The sequence below is a fragment of the Mytilus californianus genome, unplaced genomic scaffold, assembly GCF_021869535.1.
Source record: "Mytilus californianus isolate M0D057914Y unplaced genomic scaffold, xbMytCali1.0.p SCAF_4, whole genome shotgun sequence".
In the NCBI taxonomy this organism is placed as follows: domain Eukaryota; kingdom Metazoa; phylum Mollusca; class Bivalvia; order Mytilida; family Mytilidae; genus Mytilus; species Mytilus californianus.
This window is the reverse complement of record NW_026262690.1, coordinates 65,408,163-65,426,542: the sequence shown is the minus strand read 5'-3', so window position 1 is coordinate 65,426,542 and position 18,380 is coordinate 65,408,163. Positions and strand designations below refer to the sequence as shown.

At 30.6% G+C, this 18,380-nt stretch overlaps 1 protein-coding gene across 3 annotated transcripts in view; it reads left to right on the top strand.

Annotated features, from left to right (window-relative positions):
• Positions 1-18,380, top strand: part of LOC127738358 (ras guanyl-releasing protein 3-like) — an 82,370-nt gene that overhangs the window by 46,434 nt on the left and 17,556 nt on the right. For all 3 annotated transcript variants that reach the window (XM_052249563.1, XM_052249564.1, XM_052249565.1), the window contains exons 8-13: positions 2,610-2,726; positions 5,723-5,820; positions 9,247-9,427; positions 13,184-13,264; positions 14,032-14,133; positions 15,669-15,784. In XM_052249563.1, coding sequence (XP_052105523.1) covers positions 2,610-2,726; positions 5,723-5,820; positions 9,247-9,427; positions 13,184-13,264; positions 14,032-14,133; positions 15,669-15,784 — 695 coding nt within the window. The remainder of the gene's footprint in view (positions 1-2,609; positions 2,727-5,722; positions 5,821-9,246; positions 9,428-13,183; positions 13,265-14,031; positions 14,134-15,668; positions 15,785-18,380) is intronic.

Sequence of the window (18,380 nt, the reverse complement as noted above, 5' to 3'; positions counted from 1 at the left end):
CATTGTCTGTGAAGATGAAAATGCTGGTAGTTAACTGTGTCTAATATGTAGGTCAGTGTCACCAACCAGTCAGCAGTCACTTCAGAATCCTATAATTTGACATGATGAATTTTCTATCAATCATACATCACGTAGATCTTTGTCTCCTTTATTATATATCATTGTATGGGGATTTTTTTCTCAGCATCCTTGTTTTTCCAGATGCTTTTAATTAAAAGAAACTAAAATTAAAATACAAAATGTATTAGTATTAATTCAAAATCAGCTTTTGAATTAAGATTAATCCTACATAAGATTTGACAGTATGAAATGTTGTGTGTCACTGGGTCAATCAATAAAAACAGGGACATCTCTTGTCGATCAAAAATCAATTCTGATACACAGCTTTCTTCTTATAATTTAATTGCTTTCTATATCTCATCTCAGTTTGTATCATATGGCAGGATTTGGTGCATAAAGTATTTTTTTCATATATTTATTCAAATAATATCTCTTTTCCTGTATTTTTTCATTCAGTAAGTACAGGAAATCAGTATTAAGATAAAAAAAAAATAATAGAAGAAAACGGAAAAATAAAATAATTTTATCTGGGAACTCCTTTTGTCCCAGTTTTCTCTTCACAAATTTAGTTGCACTTGGACAACCATTTTTAGAAAAATAATAATATATATTGTTCTTACATTACCTGTACTTCATAATGACAATAAAAAAGAGAATTGAACCTAGGTGTTAATTAGTATATTTAAAAGTGTGGGAGGGTCATTATTTTTGTATTATACATGAAAGAGGGTGATAATTTTAATGTTTTCCTCTGGGAGGAGGCGATAATTCTTATTTTCACCTAATGCTGAAAACACAAGTTATATAAGACCAATGATATTGATTCTTCTGAATGTCAAATGTTAGATGCATGTCTGTTACAACTATTAAACTGACAACTTTACTGCTTACAGAAGCAAATATAATCACTTTGACCTTTACAAAAGTTGATGATTCAATGACCATAGTTAATGGGCTACTGTGAAAATCACAATGCTAAATATTGGACTTTAATAAAGTTCGCATCAAACTGGCATACGAAATGACCTTTGGTATTTTATGTGATATAGATTTTTAGTTGATTATACATATACAATTGGTTTTTTTCTTATTGTTAGATCTAATCAAGATACCGGTAATCAGCCAGTTGAAATTAATTGTTCTTTTGTCTTCATTATTATCCAACAAGGAAAGTTTGAAAAAAGATGAAGTTCTGTCATATTTAAAAGCTATTTAACAAATAATCCATGGCTCTTGGGTCATAAGGAAGTCATAGGGACAGTCAATAATCTCTCAAAAAGTAATGAACCAAAGGAGAGAGATCTTTTGTTTTAAGTAACTGTTTAATGTTCAAACAAAAAGTTAGTTTTTAAGACCACCAAGGCCTTCCTTTTTGTTCAAACTGACTTTTCAAAACCTGGATGTTTCAACTGTAGTACTTCAAAAACTGAATTTTCAGTAAAATAGAAGGATATAATGTGTCATTTGTGCTCAAACTGCATTACCTTAGAATACAAATTACAGTCTTTGAATCCTATTTATGGTTTGCACAAAACACTCCATAACATTTAAAATATAATTGCACTTCTCTGGGTTACACAGATAGTAGAATGTTATTTTTAATATCTCGAAATATTTTTGAAAAAAAAAGATTTTTAAGCTAATTTACTGAAACAAAATTTAATGCTTTTTCAAAATCTTCTCTGTTATATTCATGAGGACATTTTAAGATATAATCACTGAACCATTTCCTTGGTCCATATACCACAAATGAACCAGCTTATGTTCAATAGATAGATAGAAATGATATAAGTACTACCTATAATATTTTTATAGAAAATCTTGAATTTTGCAAAAAAAAAACATTAAGATATAGTGTTATCATTTATGACAAAAATAAAACTTTAAGCTCCTTCTAACATTTATCATGGCAATAAAAGCCAGTTTAATAACATCACTGGCTTACTGAGAGATCCATTTGTTATGATTGAAAATTAATGTGAGAATTTAGAATAGAGATTTTATCATACATATTTCAATAAAATATTTAAGAGCTGAAAATTCATCAAGAATTCACAGCAAAGGTATTAAATGATGTTACTGTCTGCTTGATATTGAACTAATTCAAATTGGAAGTTTTTAACATATCTATACAATCTACCAAATAATGGCTTCAGCGTACAGATAATCGGATTAAGAATGATTTTAAACTATGATTGGCAGCTTTTATATGATATATCTTGAAACGTTTTTGTTAAATTTGTAACATCTGTTGGTATTCAGATGCAATGAATCTGTTTGAAAAAAATGTTCATTTGAGGATTATCTCCAAACAATGTCAGGTCAATCTCTAATGCTTGCTTTTTGGTTGATGACTGAATCTTCATGAATGTTCAATAGATTTTACAATAAAAGTAACAATTGATTTAATTTCTTGCTGCTATTGAAAATTTATTGACTTTCTGACTAATTTTTAGCACTGTTGTCCTTGAACCTTCTTTTGCAGAATTAGTGAAGAAGATATATTAGAATTTAAAAAGGAACCTACTTAATGCTACATTATTTTTCAGAAACTTCGAATTCTACAAAATTTTAACACACTAATGTCAGTGGTCGGTGGTCTCACGCACAGTGCTCTGGCAAGGTTATCCAAGACAAATGCTTGCATACCTAGTGAAACACAGAAGGTAAATTATTAATATTTAGCAAAATATGATGCTCATAATGATACTCTTTTCATATATTGGTATCAAATTCAGGAATTTGGTATAGTTTTAAACAAGACAGCAACACACAATAATCATATGATAATCAGATGAATTAATTTTAATTTTAAGAATCTAGATATTAGTTCATTACCTATATTCATGGTACAATGCATGTATAAGGTGATGAAATGATTTAGCATTCTAGGCCATAAGTGTATATGGTATCTTACCATTTTAAAATAAGAGTATAAGTTGGTTAGCTTGTAAGTAATGTCAAAAATACCAAATGAAATTTCTTTGATATACAGCAAATATTTCTCAACCAAAAAAAAACAGATACTTAGACTACATAGAATGTTGGATATCATCAATTAAAACTTTAATCTGATGCATACATAGATATACTGTGAATTCAGTATTATTGGTTGGATACAAATTTTCATGGCTTACTGGTAAACCACTAATCTAAGTCTTCAACAAAGTACAAATTTCCTATTGTTTTTTGTACAAATACTCAAAGTTAGGAAATCAGTTATCGATGAGAATACAATTTTTGTTAAAACCATGAAAATTTGTACAACAAAATCCACTGCAATGAACAGTATCTAACTTATACTTATTCACATTGATTTTAAGCTTATTATGTGGTTCTCATTACTTTTGAACTTGCAATATATTCTGTTTGAAAAAAAATGACCTGCAGTCTGAAGAAGTTTTGTCACTGCTTTCTTGTACCTAAAATGGACATGTCCTTCAATGGACATTTAATTGTCACAAAACACCTACTGTCTAGCTTATGTACTAAATTCATTTATTTTCAATGATAACATTACAAGAAAATATCACATTGAAAGGGTGACTAATCCTGGTATGCAGATTCACAGATATTTGTCAATAATTACATTTAGTAATTCATATAATTAGATTTAGGAACAAAAAGTGCAAGTACTACTTGTACTGACCTCCATGTGGGTTAATTGGTGATTAATTTTAATTTGATACACAATGTATGACATTTTTGTACTAATCCAGTTCTCATTTAAGATGTGGACCTATATTATTAATAATATTTGAATATTAAATCTGTTAAATGACCTCATGAGAGTAATCATTTAATGATCATACCATATGTGCATGGTTTATGAATGGAAAAGAACATCCAGCAAGATCTTCTCTAAATTTACCCAATAAAAACTGCTATATAATATATAGGCTAATGTGTCTGTCTCCAAGCATATTCATTTCAATACTTTTTTAGGAAATTTTCTTTTATTAGAAAGTATATCCATTTTATGTAGGTCACAGACATTAACAATGAACTTGGGATTGAAAGCCTATATTGTTTCTATTATTTTCTATAATGAAGAACATTTATGAACTGTGACTTTCAAAACATCTTAACTTGGTTTTACCTTTAGAAATTTGATAAATATAGATTATACCACTGCATCAAGTGTGATATGATAGTTATCAACTCGAGACAGTTAAATTTTAGATATTAAAATTTAACTGTCGAGAGTGGATAAATTGCGTATTGCACAAGATTTTGTGGTGGAATCTGTTTCTCTAATGATTTTTAGACGATATACAGACAATCTTAATTCTTCTTTTCAAATCATCTGCAAAAAGATGTGTTCTTTCTATGTGACGTCATCTGAGGCATGGTCGCCTTTTTACATGACGTCACAATAGGAAATTCAGAAGAAAGCAAAAAAATTTGATGTCATAATCGAATTTTGACCAATGAAGAACTGAAATAAAAATAATCAAGAGGTTGGGAAAAGGATAAATCGGGTAAGAATTAGAGAAATGTATTTAGGTCATAAAAAGCTATATATATATTATAACTTATTGAAAGAAAAAAGAAGTGTTAATCCTATTAGGAATATGATATTGCTATCCTTAAACGGATTTATAAATTTATTTAATTCAACTGGAATAAAGTATGGAAGTTGTAGTAATAAAATAACAATTGTTGAAACATATGGAAGCCAAAGGCGTGTCTTGATTTTGATTGGTCAGTTTTCAGATTTTTTGTACATCTACATTAAATCTTTCCAAACTCAATAAAAAGTGTTTTCTGAGAACCTATTTAAAGGTTTCTTATTTTGTTTTGATCAGGTGGCATACAAGAAGAGTGAAGCCACATTGGTTTAACTCTGTAGGAAATTACATTCTCATCTTTCTCTCCAAACTATTTGAAACACTCTTGTCTTGAATGATGAAATGAAAGTCTTTTATGAAAATCCCTTGTTGAAATTTAGAGCAGATATATGAAAATTCTAATCCTAATTAGTCAATTTTTAATTTTTCAAAAAATCCAAAAGAAACCCATCCTTCACAGTCAAATGGAGACCATGCAGCATGGGTATTACTTTCAAAAACATTGTGATTTTTTTTTTTAGGAAACCTTCCAACCATTATGTTAAGCAACTGACAAGGGTTGTATCAGGGTTTCATAGAAAAAAGTACCATGGCCCAGACTAATATAAAAAAAATGAAGGAAAAATCAGTTCCAAATGGACTATTGTAGACCCTATGTTGACCTTTCACTGTCGTTAAGTTTTTGTGTTGTTAGGTTGCTGTCTTATAAATGGATACCCCACATAACCTATTATTCATATAAAAGAAAGCTAGTGACCTATAGTCGCTTACTTCTAGGTCATTTGGTCTCTGATGGATAATTTTCTCATGCCACATCTTATTTTTATATAACTCTGGTCACAAAACCAGGACAATCTACTGTAAATTCAGAAATAATTGCAAGGTTTTTATTAATGCGAATAATGTGACTAAGTGACCATTGCAATAATAAGAACTTGCATTCTGATATCCAATATATATATCTTACTGCAGATTTTCCTGAAATCGCATTAATTAATCTCACATTTTTGTCAATTCTTCAAAAATCGCAATAATAAATGCACGCAATAATTTCTGAATTTACAGTAATTGATCATGACATTGTGTTTCAGACTTTGATGGAGTTTACAGAGTTATTGTCATCCAGTAATAACTTCAGTAACTACAGAAAAGTGTTCAATCAGTGTATTCATTTTAAGATTCCTATATTGTAAGTATGAACCCTCTTATTAAGGGTATTTTTATGCTTCTAATTAAGAAAATGAAAAATTAGTCACATCCAGTTAGGAAAATATAAAGATTTTTGGACTTTATATGGTTTTTATACGACCGCAAAAAATGTTTGTGGTCGTATATTGGTATGATGTTGGCGTCGTCGTCGTCCGAAGACACCTTGGTTTTCGCACTCTAACTTTAGTTTAAGTGAATGGATCTTTTTGAAATTTGACCATAAGGTTAAATACCACAAAAGGAAGGTTGGGATTGATTTTGGGGGTTATGGTACCAACAGTTAAGGAATTAGGGGCCAAAAAGGGGCCAAAAATAAGCATTTTCTAGTTTCCAGACAATAACTGTGCAACGGTGTATGGATCTCTCTGAAATTATACTACAAGTTTCCATACCACAAAGGGATGGTTAGGATTTGCTTTGGGGGGTTATGGCTCAAACCGTTTAGGAATTAGGGGCAAAAAAGGGGGAAAAACAAGGTTGTCCTGGTTAATGGACAAATACTTTAGTACAAAACATAATTTAAAGCAGTGTAAGGGAGATAAATCAAATACATCATTGAAATTATCTCCCTTACACTGCTTTTAAATTATGTATAAAGTAATGGTTAATGAACAATAAAGATAATTTAAAACAGTGTAAGGGAGGTAATCCAAATACAACGTTTTGGTTACTTCCCTTACACTGCTTTTAAATTATGTTTAAAGAAATACATATTTATAAAGGAAGACCAGTAAAAATATCTGCAAATGTTGCATCTTTTTTTTTTACAAAAAAATCCATATGAAAGATTTGACACTATATTTTTAATTCTATTATAAAATAGATTAAGTTAGCACTATGGTAAATTTAAATGGGTAATTATGGTTGCCAACTCCATTGGAAATTTGAATTGAGATTATGACCATATCTTGAGGGAAAGAATTTTTTGGGGAAAAAAGGGGGGGGGGGGATAAAAAGAAATTGTGGGGGGTCAATTTTTTCTCATTTCAGATTTCAGAAATTAAAAAGAATTATTCTTCAAATATTATTTCTTTTTCAAATTTCAAATATTGAAAAATTTCAAGAAGTAATCTTTAATTGCACAGTATGGCGCATTAGATTTGTAAAATCTTTGATCACATTTATTTATTTGTTATGCCGAATCTAACAGTGTATTTAGATTTTTAATTTTGGGTCCAGTTTTCAAATTGGTCTACATTAAGGTCCAAAGGGTCCAAATTAAACTTTGTTTGATTTTAGCAAAAATTGAATATATGAGGTTCTTTGATATGCTGAATCTAAACATGTATTTAGATTTTTGATTTTTGGCCCAGTTTTCAAGTTGGTCCAAATTGGGGTCCAAAATTAAACTTTGTTTGATTTCAACAAAAATTGAATATATGGGGTTCTTTGATATGCTGAATCTAACCATGTATTTAAATTTTTTATTTGTGGACCCCCGTTATCAAATTGGTTCATATTGAGGTCAAAAGGGTCCAAAATTAAACTTTGTTTGATTTCATCTAAAATTGAATTATTGGGGTTCTTTGATATTCCAAATCTAACCGTGTATTTAGATTTTTAATTTTGGGTCCTTTTTTTTAAATTGGTCTACATTAAGGTCCAAAGGGTCCAAAATTAAACTTAGTTTGATTTTAACAAAAATTGAATTCTTGGGGTTCTTTTATATGCTGAATCTAAACATGTGTTTAGATTTTTGATTATGGGCCCAGTTTTCAAGTTGGTCCAAGATAGGGTCCAGTATGTAAACTTTGTTTGATTTCAACAAAAATTGAATATATGGGGTTCTTTGATATGCTGAATCTAAACATGTATTTAGATTTTTGATTATGGGCCCAGTTTTCAAGTTGGTCCAAAATCGGGGTCCAAAATTAAACTTTGTTTGATTTCAACAAAAATTGAATATATGAGGTTCTTTGATATGCTGAATCTAACCATGTATTTAGATTTTTTATTTGTGGGCCCCGCTATCAAATTGGTTCATATTGAGGTCAAAAGGGTCTAAAATTAAACTTTGTTTGATTTCATCAAAAATTGAATTATTGGGGTTCTTTGATATGCCAAATCTAACCGTGTTTTTAGATTTTTAATTTGGGTCCCATTTTTTAAAATTGGTCTTCATTGAGGTCCAAATGGTCCAAAATTAAACTTAGTTTGATTTTAACAAAAATTGAATTCTTGGGGTTCTTTGATATGCTAAATCTAAACATGTGTTTAGATTTTTGATTATGGGCCCTGTTTTCAAGTTGGTCCAAGATAGGGTCCAGTATTTAAACTTTGTTTGATTTCAACAAAAATTGAATATATGGGGTTCTTTGATATGCTGAATCTAAACATGTATTTAGATTTTTGATTATGGGCCCAGTTTTCAAGTTGGTCCAAATTGGGGTCCAAAATTAAACTTTGTTTGATTTCAACAAAAATTGAATATATGAGGTTCTTTGATATGCTGAATCTAACCATGAATTTAGATTTTTTATTTGTGGGCCCCGCTATCAAATTGGTTCATATTGAGGTCAAAAGGGTCCAAAATTAAACTTTGTTTGATTTCATCAAAAATTGAATTATTGGGGTTCTTTGATATTCCAAATCTAACCGTGTATTTAGATTTTTAATTTTAAGTCCCGTTTTTTAAATTGGTCTACATTAAGGTCCAAAGGGTCCAAAATTAAACTTAGTTTGATTTTAGCAAAAATTGAATTATTGGGGTTCTTTGATATGCTGAATCTAAACATGTGTTTAGATTTTTGATTATGGGCCCAGTTTTCAAGTTTGTCCAAGTTGGGGTCCAAAATTAAACTTTGTTTGATTTCAACAAAAATTGAAAATATGGGGTTCTTTGATATGCTGAATCTTACCATGTATTTTGATTTTAAATTAAACTTTGTTTGATTTCAACAAAAATTGAAAATATGGGGTTCTTTGATATGCTGAATCTAACCATGTATTTTGATTTTGGACATTGGACCATAATAGGTAAATTAAAAAAATTCAAGTTCTTAGACCACATTCTTTCTGTGTCAGAAACCTATGCTGTGTCAAATATTTAATAACAATCCAAATTCAGAGCTGTATCAAGCTTGAATGTTGTGTCCATACTTGCCCCAACTGTTCAGGGTTCGACCTCTGCGGTCGTATCAAGCTGCGCCCCAGCGAAGCATTTTATTCTTTCTTGATTTCTTTGTGATACGTCCTTGAAGTATAACAGCATGTTTCTCAACCCCTTATCCTTTTACTACTTTAAAACTCTTTTTAATTTATATTATATTCTCATAAAACAGACTGATTTTCTTCTGTTTAAGATGATGAAAACAGACTATTGGCAAGAATGAATATGTATCGAAGTAATAATATATGAGGTAAAAATTAAATGTTTAAAAATGTTTTCTCAATAATCAATTTACAGAGGGGTTCATTTAAAAGATCTGATCCTGCTTCATACAGCTGTACCAGATAAAATCGAAGGAAAGTTAATTAACTTCAGAAAAATGGCACAGTTGTCTCAAACGCTACGAGAATTGACCAAATTACAAAACCAAGATAGTATACCTGTATGTGCCAACATGGATCTTGTAAACACATTACGAGTAAGTATATAAGAATACTTCATTAAAGCATCACATGATTGTTAAAAAGACCAGGATGCAAATACAAATATATAACATAAAGACTTCGGTAAACTCCTTGAAAACTTTATTTAGTGTGTTGACTGTGTAAATAATGTCGATTTACGAATAGAATAAAACATACTATGTTAGTATCTAACATTTAGAATATACCATTAAAACAATATTATGGTTCAGATACCTAAAGTGAATCAGGTGCTGGGAATGGTCAGAAATACAATATCAAAATATATGTTGTTTCCTATTCAAAACACTTAAAAACACAACAATCGTATAAAAACAATGTTTATTTCACCAAGCCTATCTGAGGAATTGTATAGAATGCGCAGTGGATTTGTTGCGCTAAATGATTGATTGATGGATTTTTATTTGCTTGTTGATTATATGCCATTTTTCAAATGGATATCAAACTGAATTTCAAAATGTCGAGAAATGGCAGCTACCATAGAAAGTCATAGAACATCTACATATAAACAGGGAAAACCCTTTCAGCTCTTTATCAATTCACAATATCACATTCCATTCAAGAAAAAATAATGATTGATTATCAATATTTGATAAGAAGAATACAAAAAATTCACATGGTTTATAAATGATATTTTGTTCTTGAAATTTAAAATAAAGAGTATTAATTTACTACTCTATAGTCTATACCATGAAAATTTATGTATAATCGTCAAATTTAGTTTTTTTTGCAAGAAAATTTCAGGACTGGAAACATATCATGGATGCGTCAACATAAAAGATCTTTTAATATTATATTTATTATAACAAATTACGTATATATCTGACTTGAATATCTAGTTTGTTGAAGCCTGCACTCTATGTTTTCTAGGTCTAAAGGAATAGGGACATTAAGGTTAATTTTTGGCCCTACAAAATTTAAATTTCGTCACGGTTTGTTATCATGGTAACTAGATAAATATGAAATTTGTTTTTATTTTTCTGAACACATTTTGTACCTCAGTACAGCAACATGGGATTTTGGGTACAGTTGTGCAGCTGGGATTTAAAAAACACCCCCCATTCATATATTGAATAATTATGAAATCCCTATCTATACATATATTTCACAGCGAAATCATAACCCATTCATATATTAATTAGCTGAAATAGTACCTATATGCATATACAATCTTATTATATAAAAAACACTTTTCAATTATATAATATACTTTAATTTATATGAAATATTGAACTTTATAAACAATAACAAGTAAAAACACAATGAGAATAAACGCAACAAGATTAGTGCAAATAGATCGATGTGTTACCCAATAAGTGCAAAAGGTTCGATATGTGACCTTTTTTTTACTATACTCTAGTGGGTAAAGATTATTAATTGTGACAGTGTAATACAATTTGATCAATAACAAAACTTGTGTCAATAAGTTTCTGCAGATGTGGAAATTTTAATGACAAAGAGTTTGTGAAATTCATTGAAGATCTTTCACAACAAACTGAAAAATTATGACCCATTGATATATCACAATTGGTCAATTACTACCTATTGATATATTTCCTCTATAAAATTGCACCCCATTGATATATTTGACATATCAAAAAAGGGACCCATTCCAGCGGCACATATGTATATACCTTCATATAGGAAGAGACCCCCCCCCCCCCCAGTGATTTCCCCTTCTCCTTTAGTTGAAATCATGATGATTTTGTCAACTATATGGGGTGTAGATGTCAACACTTTATCAGAAAAGTCATTCATAAGGACTTAATATTCTTCAGGGCCTAATATGGCTCTTACCAAAAATTCTCCTTTAGTAGTGAAGTAGGTCCCCTAAAAACTCTACAAAGAAATCTTGGAATGGTTCTTTTGAACAAAGAAATGACTAACTGAACTATATGCACTTAACTCAGAATCAATATAAAAATCTTCACACATGATTAGATTAAATGATCCAAGATTAATCAAGTTGTCATATATCACGATCATATTAAAATTGCATTGTTAGATTTACCAGGTTTTATTGAGCAGGAATTAACAGTTGATGAAATTTGTCGATTCTTGAAAAAAGAATGTCTTGCACTTACTGTACTTGAGTCTCGTTAACTCCAGTACATAACATATTCAATATTGGTACATGGTATATGTTTAATTCAAATATATGGCCCATTTGAAGAGGACCTATATGATATGTATAGATTATAACATGCCCTTTTCCATATTGGCCCTGGTATCATCCTGAGACTCCCATATCGGCCTTGAGGCTTTAGCCGAGGGCCGATATGGGTCGAGGGATGATACCAGGGCCAATATGGAAAAGACATGTTATAATCTATTTATCACATAATTAAGTTCTGCAGAAAAGAGAAAAAAAGTTCAATTATAACAATTTAATGAAATATAACAGGTAAAATCTTAAAAATTTTATCACAAAAGTTTTATCCCATTTTCAAATTTAGTTTTTATCATAACTCCATAGAAATTTATTGTCACATTTCCACTTATTTTGGAGTATGGCAATACACAAATGCCAGAATTTGGCATAATTGGGGCTAAATCTATAACTGTTGGTTGTGCATTGTTACTAGTTGCCATTGTCGTTAAGGACGCAATGGCGTCACGTCATTTGGAATCAGGGCAAAACAACCAATAACCTCTTTATTGCCCCGGGCAATTTTGAGGTTATTACATATGCAAAACCCAATGTAATCGTAACAAATATGTGATAAGATTACATAGTTGTCATGCTTTGAAGTCATGAATGATGTTATTTATTTATCATATTCCTTTTCTTTTTAATACATGATCTTCCAATTGGTGCTTTCCCAGAAAAATTTGATGTCACAAAGCAAATATTTTTACATCACCCTGTCCTATGACACGTTTTCCGTCAAATGACCCCAGGTCAACCGGAGCAGTTCATTCATAAAATGGAAATTGGAATCTTGTGTATATTTGATGTTATTTGATATTTGATTCCTTTATCATTGACGTATTTACAGAAAAAAAGAATCATGTTTAACAGAACAGAAATTGCAAAACATGACTAAGTATGCTTCATATAAAAGCTGTCAGAAAACTTAGGTTTGTTATAAAAAAAATGAAGCAGTTATTTCTGTAAATTACAAAGTGTAATTTGAATTTATGTCAGTTAAAATCCCCTTCCTTAATTATTTTGATGTAGCTTTTTTTTTTTTTATTAAATTAACATAAAGATAAAAAAATATATATGGGGCATATGTCATCAACCCAAAAACACAATCAACAGGATAAGTTGTTTATACAAGATAAGGAGATAAGCAGCCTCTTGAAGATTGGTACCGATTATCAGGTTGTCTGCATATTGATATTGTAAAATATCAGCTGCGAGTCAAAATATGAAGTTTATGTTGAGTGAGCACAGCGAAGAGGCTTCATATTGTGTCAAGTAGCTGACATTGACAAAATAAATATGATGAAAATCTGATAATTGATTTATCCGATTATATTTGTGTATTTTGCATGAAAGAAACAAGTGTTTTCTTTGTTTCACCAGCAAACCAGAAGATGACTTGACAAGTTTGGGTCAAATTTTTTCATTGTCAGTTCATTCATTATGACAGGTCTAAGTTATTTAGGCGGGGTTATCGTATTTGACGTCAAAAAGCCATGATATGTAATTTGATGAAGAGCTGAGTAGAGTGATACAGACAGTGGGAACACCTATATTAATTGTTTTACATATCATTGTTATCCATTTTTGTTTCTGTTTATAGCTATCATTAGATTTACACTACACAGAGGATGAAATTTATGAATTGTCATTAGCTAGAGAACCACGAAACTCATTATCTTCAGTAAGTATTCAACTCTTTATAAAAATACAGGGGGCCCTCATTAGGCTTAACTCATAGGCATTAATACATATTTATTAGATATGGCCTAAAAATGAGTTATATTGTCCAAAATTTGAATTTTTTTGTGTCTGACATAGGGACAGAATATGATGATTTTTTTCTCTCAGTTAAATGAAGACAAAAATGGCAAAAATATTCTGTCACACCATGCAGCAATCTAGAAATATCTTTTGAAAGAAATAATTGCATTTTAGCTAAAAAAATTTTTTAATTGGCCCATTCCCTCAGGCCCTGCTTCAAATCTTGTTGTTAATAAGTAACTATGTGATTGATCTATCTGATTGAAATACAGATACTGTGTCCATGCTTCTCTTACAAGGATCTGTCAACACTCCACTGGCACTCTTGTATCTGTTTTAAAAAAAATCTTTCAGGATTCTCTGATATTGTAGTAATGATACATACCTTAAAAACATTTGAAGACAAAAATGTCATTGGCTGATGTAATGATTACGAGAACAGAAAGTAGAACAGAGTGTTGTCAGTTCCTTGTAATCTGTATTTTAATCAGAATGGTGATCACTTCCACCCTCCTTTAAATTTGTCTTGATATTTAACAATTACAGGGGCATTCTATTGTTTTACATGATTTTATAAAATTTGAATGTTTGGTCAGAAAACCTTATTTCATTTCAAAATATAAGACGATATTTCATAATGAAATTATGTATTTTCTGATTTCCAAGTACCTATTTTTTTTTTTACAGCCTTCCACACCTACCAAGCCAGTAGTATTTGCTGACTGGTTGGCAGGAGTTAGTCCCCCTGATCCAAATACAATCAACAAACATGTGTACGATATGGTAGAGGTATGTTTATTTTATACATGACAAAGTAGAAGGAGCTGATGGCTCTATATTGACTCAAAGAAAGGAGAAGCTACCAAAGAGATATTCAAACTCAAAAGTCCGTTACAAGCTTACAACAGTCATGGCAAAGAAACGCCCAAAAGACAAACTACAGTATACAAAGCACAACATAGAAATCTAAAGATTTAGCATCACAAACCTGACCAAAACCTGGGGGAGATGTCAGGTGCTCCGAAAGGGTAAACAGATCCTGCTCCACATGTAGCATAAAGATTATCAAGATATTACTGTAGAGCTAACTATCATTACCACTTGATTTCATGTCTGCTTTCATTCTTTTATAAAAATGTGCTGTGCTAATTACTTATGGGCATGTTTGGATATCTGCCCATAGGTAACCTATGGGTAAAAAAAGATAATAACCATGATGAACATGGACTACTCATGTTCTAACCCCAGTAATGACCTTGCTGGTTATCTATTGATTAGGAAAGAAATTAAAAACGATATTTTGAAGCTGCCCAATTAGTTCGACCAATTTCGAATTCTCTGGTGAAAAAAAAAAATAATATTTAGTTCAACTTTTGAAAAAAGCAAAGAAAAAAAAAAAAAATAAAATGCAATAAGAGATGTGTATATGAATATTGTACATGTTCAAAATAACAATATAAACTTACATTTTTAATGATAATAATCAAGAAAAAAATGTCCTATGAATGTGACCCCTTCCTTATTAAAAGAAGAAAAGAAGTACATGTTTGTACCTATCTGGTGTACTTCTAGTTACCACACACTAAAAACAAACCTAATATCTGAGTTAAATGGATATTTTTCCCCAAAGAAAAGGATATGTTAAAACTGGAACTCTCTAATTAGACAGTTTATTTATCTACAACCATTTATTTCAGCAGTTATATTGGACCTGTATATAAACACCGAAACTGTGGATAAAGCATTGGTTACAAATAACTTCTATGACTATATATTGATCAAAATTTAACTAAGAATGGTCAGAAAATCTTAATAGAACTTGAATTTTAAAGTAATGAAAATAATTTAAGGACCTTTAGAAATGTTTAAACATCAATGCACACCAAAAAATATGCATTAAGTTATAGTCTCATCACATAGAAGAGCGAACGCATCTGTTGCAGTGTTGCACCAATCCGCCCTCTCTTCCTTAAAACTGTGTTCTGATCTTTTTATCTAATATTATGAATGATTCAATGTTATCATCAGTAAAAAATATATAAATAGGTTGTGATTTTCCAATGAAATATATGAATAGGTAGGGATTTTAGCATGTTATTTATCCTGTTTCAAAACTAAAGCCCAGTTTTGAGTTATTCTAGGTTTCTCTTGTGGAAATAAATAATGAACTTAGTGTTACTAAAATTGAAATGGGGTAAACTTCATTGAGACAGCAACCCAACAATTCAAAAAACCTAATGACATCTAGTGACTTTAATATATTTACATTAAAGAGTTAAATATTTACAGAATGTATAGTTATTCATGCGTTATTTGTTTTTCAGGCTGTGTTTAAAAATTATGATCATGACAGAGATGGGTTTATATCACATGCAGAATTTGAGGCTATTGCAGGGAATTTTCCATTTATTGATTCATTTTCTGTCCTTGATGCTGATCAGTAAGTTTTATATGTTATAAGTTATAACATTCAGACAACAAAATTTGCTCCTGTTTTAGGATATTGGTATTTGTCTTATCTTCAATGAAAGTTGTAGTAGGCAAAAGTTAGGTATAACTTTCATGACAGCATATAGTGTTTTAAAATTTCTAACTAACTCATTCCCACTTTCAACTGAATTAATAAAGATATGTATGGAGATTTTCATGATCAGATCTTGTCACCCAATCTTTGCCCTGACCTTAGCCTGATCTCAAAATATTCATGCTCAAGTGGTCAGGTGAAGTTTCAAGATTAGATCTGTTCTGCAGTAACTTCATATGATTGGTGTACATTATTTGGTAGGTATATTGTTTGTGAGGAAAATATGTCCATCTGACAAAAGTTTTCCATGACTTATTTCCACTTCCAGGGGTTATTTTAAATTTTCATACATTCGTTTGCGGGACATATTATGGTATACCATTGTCCATCTGTCTGTCCGTCGATCTGTCATCAATACTGACAATTAATCAAAAATGCTTTCACCAATTTTCATGAAATGTTGTCGAATTGTTCACATCTATTGTTATAAGCTCCCTTTGGATTTTTATAAATTTTGGATTTTACGTTTCTGAGTTATAGGATTTTATTCATAAAAAAGGGGGAATTTTCCAGTTTTCAGACATCAAAAATTGTGAAAATTGTCCATTTTTCACACTTTGGAGGGTTATAGAATTTTATTCTTTCAAAAATCAAGGCCACAACTTAGTTAAACTTGAGGTAGCCTTAATAGTGCCAAATTATTCATGTTTTGTGTCAATGGGTAACACTGTGTGTGCAAGTCTTTTTTTTATGGGGGGTTCTATTTGAGCAGTGCTCACTGTATTTCTAGTTGATCATATACATTCATTAAAAGCTTAAAGACGAGCTAAAAGGCAGATAAGTGTACCATGCACTCATGGCGCAGCTCTTTATTAAGATAATATTTGAATTTTAGTAACTACAGGTCGACAATATTTGGTACTAAGGAGTGGCTGTGAGGAGTATATATATCAGTCTGACATATCTTATATGATCTTGGTCTCATTTTCACACTCCAATGGGCAGGTGAATCTTATGTTTGCCTGTTCCAATTCTGAAATAAGATGTGTGAATTTTTTCAATTTGAGTACTTTTTTTTCCTGAAAAAGCCCCCATTCCCCCCTAAATATCCCTGTAATTTTTATCACTGGACCAATAAACCCTCAATTATAACTCAATCAACCTTTTTTGTAAAACTGTGAAGGCATTTGTTTAAAAGTATGCTAGACCTCAACAAAAGTCACATAGGTTCATTGACATGTGTATATGAAGTTTTTAATGTAACAGCTGTATTGTCTGCTCATTTGTAATTAGATATATGTTGGTACACGTATCTGATGGTCATATTTCTATATTGTTGTTTATATTTCCTAGATATAATACATGTAAGAATGTTCAGTACAAATATACTGTTGAAAAAATGAGGTAGATGATCTAGAGAAAGCCAAAAACAAAACCTAAACTTTAAATTTGGGGACCTATAGTTGTTAACTTTTACGTCGTTTGGTCTCTGGTGTAGAGTTGTCTCATCGGCAATCATACCACATCATCTTATTTTTATAGTGCAAAGATGAAGTTTAATGTCCTTTAAGTCACTGCAAGGAGTTGAATGTTGGGAAATTCCCACTATCCATACATAGCAACAACCTACTACCTTTCTGGTAAAGGGAATTTTATGTGTAGAATGTCAGCTATTCTTTTAATTTTTATGCCCCACCTAGGGGCATTATGTTTTTCGGTCTCTGCATCCCTCTGTCCGTCCGTCCGTCCCGGTTAAAGTTTTTGGTCAAGGTAGTTTTTGATGAAGTTGAAGTCCAATCAACTTGAAACTTAGTACACATGTTCCCTATGATATGATCTTTCTAATTTTAATGCCAAATTAGAGTTTTGACCCCAATTTCATGATCCACTGAACTTAGAAAATGATAGTGCGAGTGGGGCATCCGTGTACTATGAACACATTCTTGTTCATCTGAAATTTATCAACAAGGAAATAAATATTACAATTACATAATAACTTAGAAGTACAAACTTATAAAACTTTTTTCTTCATTTAAATCTTTTTCCGCTACATCATTGTCTTAAAAATTATGTCAATGACTTTTTCTAATACATATTTACCCAATATACTTTCCTTTTGTTATTTTTTTTTTTTTTACAGTTCATAAGCAATAGTACATGAAATTTCTGAATTTTCATATTTATCAGATGTCAAATATTTCTCTACTGAATTGAAGTCATATTCAAGTCAATGGCCAAACAACTAAATGAATCAAATAACAATAAGACATTGAGAGGTCATCATTTCCAAAACAAAGTCACCCAATAGGTCAGTGTATCTGAACAGTAAAAGAAACATGTAATAATATAAAAAAGGTCATGTCTATAAACATTCTGATGACAAAACAATATAAAATTATAAAGTTTTTTTCAAATACATATCAAAATAAGATTTGGCCAAGGTGAAATGTTTGGTGTTAAAGATAGTTAAATGAAAACAAATAGATATTTTAGAACCCGTTTTATAATTTAT